We start from the raw sequence: 7,405 nt of genomic DNA on the forward strand, positions 1-7,405 counted from the left end.
TTCACTTGCATTTCAATTGAGGAAGCAAACAGGAAGCAGAAATGCAATTCGAATTGTGCACAACCCTGATAAGCATGCGTACACACAAACACATACAAAAGCACACACACACACCCTAACTGATCTCATTTCATTTTCTTGAAATGGAAAGTTAAGAAGTGGATTTCTCTCATGCCCAAGCTAGTTGCATTTCTGCATAAACAGCTGTCTTCTCTGGGGACTTTGAAAGGATGCTGACTCCATCTAGAGGCCAATTTCCATTCAAATTAGAACAGGATTTGTGTGACCGTGTGATGTATTGACAGATACAATAGCTTATCTATATGCAAACACCATCAGCAGACCTGTGTGACAACCATTCCTCTCTCTCCTCTCTCTCTCTCTCTCTCTCTCTCTCTCTCTCTCTCTCTCTCTCTCTCTCTCTCTCTCTCTCTCTCTCTCTCTCTTCACACATACACGCACACAAACACACGCACCATCTTGAACAATCTCGCGCAGGTGTAGAAAGTATCTCACTCTTATTCTCACTTAGCCTCATTCTCTTTTTCTCTCCCTGGCAGAAAGTGACCCACGACATGGACATGTGCTATGGCATGATGGGAAGCCTGTTCCGCAGCGGTTCGCGGCAGACGCTGTTCGCCTCGCAGGTGATGCGCTACGCCGATCTCTACGCGGCCTCCTTCATCAACCTCCTCTACTACCCCTTCAGCTACCTCTTCAGGGCCTCCCATGTGCTGGTGAGTGCTGATTGTGTTTGCAGTTCACTATAGAAAGTACAGTGAGCACAACAGAATAGTGTTAATTTCGTCAGACGAGACGAGAGGAAATATGTTCGTCAACAACCTTTTTTTTCATGACTAAGACGAGACGATGACGAGACGCCATTAATGTCCTGAGACACTGACTAAGACTATCTTAAGATGCATTATTGTTGACGAAAAAAGACGAGACTAAAATGTTTTGCATGAAATAAAAACTAAGATAAAATCTCTCTTCATTTTTGTCTACAAAATGAGAAGACAGAATATCTAGCTGTTACGTTATCAAAATATTCCGAATGAGTTTATGCTCAACAGCTTTCCAGTAGGCTAGTCTACGTGCTGTTGCTGCAACCCTGTGGACCGGACCACACTTTGAGAAACACTGGTCTATGAATATCATGACAGTGGTCCAGTCAAATCTTTTACTGTCTATGGTCAAATCCCAGCCGAGCTATAACTAGCTTGACTTACCTGTGCATGTAAACATACTGACTGACAAAAAATCAGAATGAGTAATAATAACAGACGAGTAGCCCTGTGGACACACAATATTGTTGGAAAATTGAGATGTGTGAAACACTATTTGACTCGAATGGTAATCAGAAATAATTTGTTATAAAAAAAGAAGACTAAAATGTTTTGACTAAAACTGACTAAGACTAAGATACCTTTAGTTTTCTTTTGACTAAAACTAGACTAAAATGACGAGACTTTTAGTCGACTAAAACTTGACTAACAAAAATTATATTTGAATGACTAAATATGACAAAGACTAAAAAGGACATTTTGTCACAAGACTAAGACTAAGACTAAATAAAAATAGGTGACAAAATTAACATTACAACAGAATTAGCCATTATGGATGGGAACACTTCAATAGAGAAAGGGATAGGATAAGCCCATACAGTATGTATCCTGTGGTTCATGTAATAATTGTAGGAATTAAAGAATAGCAATTTGAGTAAAGACAAAAATAAGTAATATTTATTGCGCGGCGGTCATATAGGTTTAGCCAGTTTTTTTTTTTTTCTTCAGTAATTTTGTGTCAACGAGTCCCGGGACACTAAAAGACCGGGGTGCACGAAACTTGGGGGGCATGTAGCCCCAGAAGGATGACACGGGACCATTGTTTTTTCGTTTTGATCCGTTGTCCACCCACCACACCGGGCTCCCCAAGAGGGGTAGGCCGGACATAGTTTTCTGTGAATATCTGGAGAACCGTAGGCCCTAGGATGACCAACTTTTTTTTTCCGTATGTTGGTCTCAAGAGGCTATGTCAACCCATCCCATATCCACTTAGGCATAGCACCACCTTGTTAAAAATGAAAAGGCAAAAATGAGGCATTGCAATCGCAGGTATCTTTGGCTGACAAAACTGCACAGAATTTTAAGTGTAGGATCATTATGACACCCTCTGAATGCATGCCAAGTTTCATGGAATTCCGTTCATGGGGGGGCCATATCAGCTACACGTACACACACACACACACACACACACACACGTAAACACACACAGATAAACACACACACACACACACACACACAAGCGAACCCCCCCCCCACACACACACACAGAAGCACGCATATACACAAAAAACAAACACTCACTATGTACACACTCATTTCCATACACACAAGTAGGGGATGGAGTAGGAGATGGAGACAAATTGAGTGATTTATTTATGTGGAGAGAATGTGCAGGACTGGGCAGCGGTCATATTTTGTACCGCTCCGTGGTACATCTCGTTTATTTATTGGTTAGTTAGCTAGTTTGTTTGTATAAAGACAATTGTCTCATTAATAAATCAGTGGTGTGTAAAAGGTGCAATTCCTCTAGTGCAGTGGTTCTCAAAGTGTGGGACGCGCCCTACTAGTGGGCAACAGAGACATGGCAGTCTCTGGGGCGCGATGAAGTGGAGGATTTTTTTTGTGCCCATTGTTAACAATGCTTTTTTTATAAGGAAGATCATAGATTCTAAACAAAATAGTCACACTCACAAGCGAACCCATAAACAGGCTGACATATTAATTAAAATAACATTTTGAACCAGCGGACCGAGACTGGAAATATAACATGGACCCAAAATGCAAAAAAGAAAAATATATATTTTAAGTTAACATTTTGCGGGTTGATGGGGTCAGGTGGGGCTTAAAAATGCCCCTCCTCCAAAGTGGGGAATGACATAAAAAGTTTGAGAAGCACTGCTACTAATAAGTAACAAGTGTCAAAACATGTCACAGTTAATGCAAATTTTTTTTGTAGCTCGACTGGTAACATAGTGAGGTTCATTTCCCAGGGAACAATTACTAAGTATGTATTATCACCTCATATTGGTAGAAAGGATAGGCACCCTGCTTAGCAGGTGTAGCCACATCACACATCAGTTAAGGCAAACCCAATCGTTTCCTGTTGACATTCGCACACAGCCAGTCATGTCACTGAAAACAGACCAAAGACAAGGTTACCTGGGGAACAAGTGCCACAGTTGTGTTACAGCGAAAGTTGTAGGATAAATCTTTTGTAAAGATTAAAAACGATATATTCTCGAGTTTTTCACAGAGTGCGTGACCTCCCTTCGAATGCGCTGCTTGGCACAGTGACTGTAAGCCGCTTGCTTGGCAGGGAATGTGTGAAAGGGTCAGATAATTGAGTTCACTCTAGTTCAGCTCTCCTCCATTCACTTGAAGTCCATTCCAATCCATCCCATTTCACAGCGAGCTGATTCTGGGTGCCAAGCAGCCACACGTTAAACGAAGTAGCCTGAGTGTGCTCTGTATTTAATATCTAACATTTGATAAATACACTTTAAAAAAATCGTGAATTTTTTTTTTTTTTAAAGGATGCACTAGGGGTAAAGGTCTGTAATATGTCATGATATGTATTTGTGAAGTCCATTGTATTATTTAGTAGGAGGTGTGGGACCTGCGAATCAAAGGTGGCGGGGATGGTGGAAATCAGGCATGTTAGGGATGACTGGGACCACAGGTCTGCACTCTGCCATACGCTAAGGCACAAAAGAGTGTGGAGCGGAACATGTTTTAACCTGTTGAGGAGTACGGTCACAAATATGTTATTAGAATGTTCGCAATCCGAAAGTTCCATATTATGATGCGACAATTACCCTCAGAGATTTCCCCCATAGACTGTATAAAGAACACTGAAACTACAGATCGTTTGCGTAGAATTCTAGAAGGAACCAGGAAAATAATTCACTCCTCAACAGGTTAAGAACATACTGTCTTTCCTCAGATGCCTCACGAGTCCACAGTGGAACACACGCACGTGGACATCGATGCCGAGTCACCTCTGGCCACCCGCAACCGCCACTGTGTCGACTGCAAGGACTCGGACTGCAAGCGCAACCAGATGACGCGCTCCATCAGCGAGATCAAGCCGCCGCACCTCTTCCCACTGACGCCCCAGGAGATCACCCATTGCCACGACGAAGACGACGACGAGGAAGAGGAGGAGTAAGGTTATATCAGACCAGAGACATGCAAGCTTGATATTTTGTTTTGTTTTGTGTGTCTCCTGTAGTTTGTTTTCTTTTTTTTTTCTAAAAAAAAAGTAAAAAATGTTAAGAGAAAAAAAAAAAAAACCTTCACATAAGAAAAGGAAAAAGGACTAACTTATATATATATATATATATATATAAGTTATATAAAACAAATATATTTTGTTTTATATATATAAAACAAAGTTGACGGTCTGAGGTGGGATTGTTGGAGCTTGAATGAGTCTAGGATTTGAGAGATGTGAGGAGGAAGAAGACAAAGGAGTGCATCGCAGACGACTCCACGTGGATCAGAACAAAAAAATGTCACTTTGTTGACTGTGATGCAGTTGAGGCGGCAGTGGAGAAATGCCTCAACCCAAGCAAAAGAAATGGGAGGCACACCACTCTGTAAAGGCCAGGTTAATCAGAAAACATGGTTACCCTCTTATAAAATACAACAAAACAAAAAGTAAAAAAAGGAAGTAATGTAAAGGTGATGTTATGACACATTTCGTTTTGGACCACTGATTCAGAGTAGGGCAAATGTAAAAAAACTCTTCTTTGCTAAGGAATCACACATTATCCTTGTTCATCTATGACAGCCTCTCCATTCAAAGATTGCAGAGGCTGCCTACTGCCTTTCAAACAACCCTGACCCCAAGGAGTCTGCAGAAAGAAAGCATAGTATTTTTCTTTTTTGCCATGTCAATTTTGACTAAAGCACAAGCTTGCTTTTTTTGGACTTCTGCTTTCTTTTGACCATTGCTGAAGCATTGAGTGGCACAGTTTTCTATTTCCTTTTTAGAAAAAAAAAGTGCACATGAAAAGATTGCAGAAAAAAACTCATGCTGCCTGTTACTTGGCAACCACTATAACTAAGGAACTGCATGTGGCTGTTTCTTTATTTCATTTTATTTAATCTTTTTTTTTTGTTCTGGAAATGGGAGCCATGCAAACTGTGCATAGCACTGCGCTGAAATGTAAGCTATTCAAAACACTATTTTGCAACTTCATAGAGTATTTTTTAAACTGTTCAGAAGGCAAGACTGTTCCCAGACACAGCACTGTGGTGCAGAATGCTGTATCTCACTAAATCATTTCCAGCTCCCGGTCCATTTAACAGACAACAAACTGCACAGTAGTTGTTTATCCTCTTGGTAAATTCAAAGAGCTATTCCCAATTTACACCTATAGGAATAAGTGGCCTTGACATGCAAATACTGTAACTTGTTAATATGCCGTCAAAAGGGGACCTTGACAAGAATCAGAGAATCCACTGATGTTTTGTGCTATAAGCTTAATCTGTGTCAAGGCATTATGAGAGAAATATGTGAAGCTGTGGCATCTGTAGTGTCATAATAATTAGGCTTACATGTACAGAGATTAGATGCTTTGAAAGATCATAACTGTTCTCTAATCGGATCTGTTGAAGGCATCGCTGTATTAAAAGCGTTATATTTTTTTTTTATCATTGATAATGTGCTTTTTGGGGGCTAGAAGAAAGTCTGTACAAGTCTTGGCTGTATACTTACAGTGTAAGAACATTTTGAAAGAGATTTTTGAGGGTGTGGTAGAGGGATACAAATTGAATTTGTAATGTTGAGTATTAGAATTTAGGTTCAGCCACCACAAAGTTTAAATGCTTGTTTTTTTTAAGAGTGTTGATTGTCCTAGTGTTTCTGTCAAGGTCCAACACCTGCACAACACGTTGAGACTGTTGTTTTCTGTAAAGCGTTTCTTATGCGAAGAACTTAACTCATATGTGAAACCAGTAATGAGTACCAAGACCCCTAGGGTTGAGTTTCTTTCCTCAGTTACGTCTCAGCATAGAATTTACCATAGCAAGTGCAGAAACTATTTTTTCATAGTCCTGGAAAGGGAAGGACAATAATCCTTGTGGTTAATGATATGAAGTACAGGGTATAGCCTGTATGTTTTGTGAGAGATTGTGCTTAGAAGTATAGATTTTACCAAACATATTACTATGACTGTATTAGCCATTTTAATTTAGCTGTGATATTTTTTTCTAAAGAATGAAGGGAGAACTATGCTGATTTGTATGCATAATCTTGACCCAATTTGGAAAACATTTTTTATCTGTGGATTCCATGATTATTATTATATAGTTTTTTTTTCTTTTTTTTTTCTAATATAAAGTGCCCCCCCCCCCCCCCAAGAAAAAATAATGTTGATTCAGTGACAGTGAAATGTTTTACATGCAGTAAGCCTATACTTGGTTAGATGTTTATGCATTTGGATGGAGTTTCAGATAATGATCATAACTGGAAATGCAAGCAGCTGCCATGATCACTAATACAAATATGCATTCACATGTCCTCTGGGACTGAATATGGGGGATTATGGTTTCTTGGACCAGTGTTGAGTGGAGTCCTGGCCTGCACTGCAGATTGAAGTACATTCTACATTCAAAATGCACTTAAACCCAGGACTCCGCTCAATTCACATGGGCAAACTGAACCCCAACAGCCTGTGTAGTCGGGATTATTGTCACGAGGAAAAATACATAGGTGCCATGTTAGTCATCCCTGTTGGATCTCATTGTTATGGGAACTCAGTATTGTACATAAGGAAGGGGCACACAAAAATCTGGGGGTCAAGGTTCAAAACAGTGTTCATCTTCAGAGGCCGGCTTTTTAGAAATTGATTTGTCTTCTGATTTGTAATGCAAGGACCGTATATAACACCACAAACTAGCAATGGAATGTAAAGATTTGAACTCTTGAACTTTAGAAAGTTCATCTGTCAGCTTCCCAGTGAAGCGTTATTATTCATTTAGTTTACAACATTCTCTGAAAACATCCTTCCTGCTGTTCTAATTTCTTTGGAGGTTCCAAAAGATACTCCTTTACATTTGACAGTTGATTTTGTTTTTGTTTTGTTTTGTTCCCATCATATCTACTGTGACCATATAACACTTCATGTTGGAGAGTGAAGACGGTTTGTAGCCTACAACATGCCTCTATAGATTATTGTATAAATAGAACAAGGTGCCAAAACCCAGATTTGTTTGTTTTGTGCATGTTCTTGTATGTCCCTGAACCTATATTTTCCATAATGATTATATTAAATAAAAAGTGTACAATGGGAAACTGCATTGCTATGTATAATAAAGCTAATTTTCCATTA

At 39.7% G+C, this 7,405-nt stretch overlaps 1 protein-coding gene across 1 annotated transcript in view; it reads left to right on the forward strand.

Annotated features, from left to right (window-relative positions):
* Positions 1-7,405, forward strand: part of nt5c2b (5'-nucleotidase, cytosolic IIb) — a 40,695-nt gene extending 33,290 nt beyond the window's left edge. The window contains exons 25-26 of the mRNA XM_076280376.1: positions 561-737; positions 4,012-7,405. Of these exons, the coding sequence (XP_076136491.1) occupies positions 561-737; positions 4,012-4,236 (402 nt within the window). The 3' untranslated portion in view covers positions 4,237-7,405. The remainder of the gene's footprint in view (positions 1-560; positions 738-4,011) is intronic.

Source organism: Alosa pseudoharengus, unplaced genomic scaffold (assembly GCF_046254945.1).
Source record: "Alosa pseudoharengus isolate Yale_2024_CS ecotype anadromous, Long Island Sound unplaced genomic scaffold, YU_APseudo_1.1 YU_APseudo_1.1_scf_1, whole genome shotgun sequence".
Taxonomy (NCBI): Eukaryota; Metazoa; Chordata; class Actinopteri; order Clupeiformes; family Clupeidae; genus Alosa; species Alosa pseudoharengus.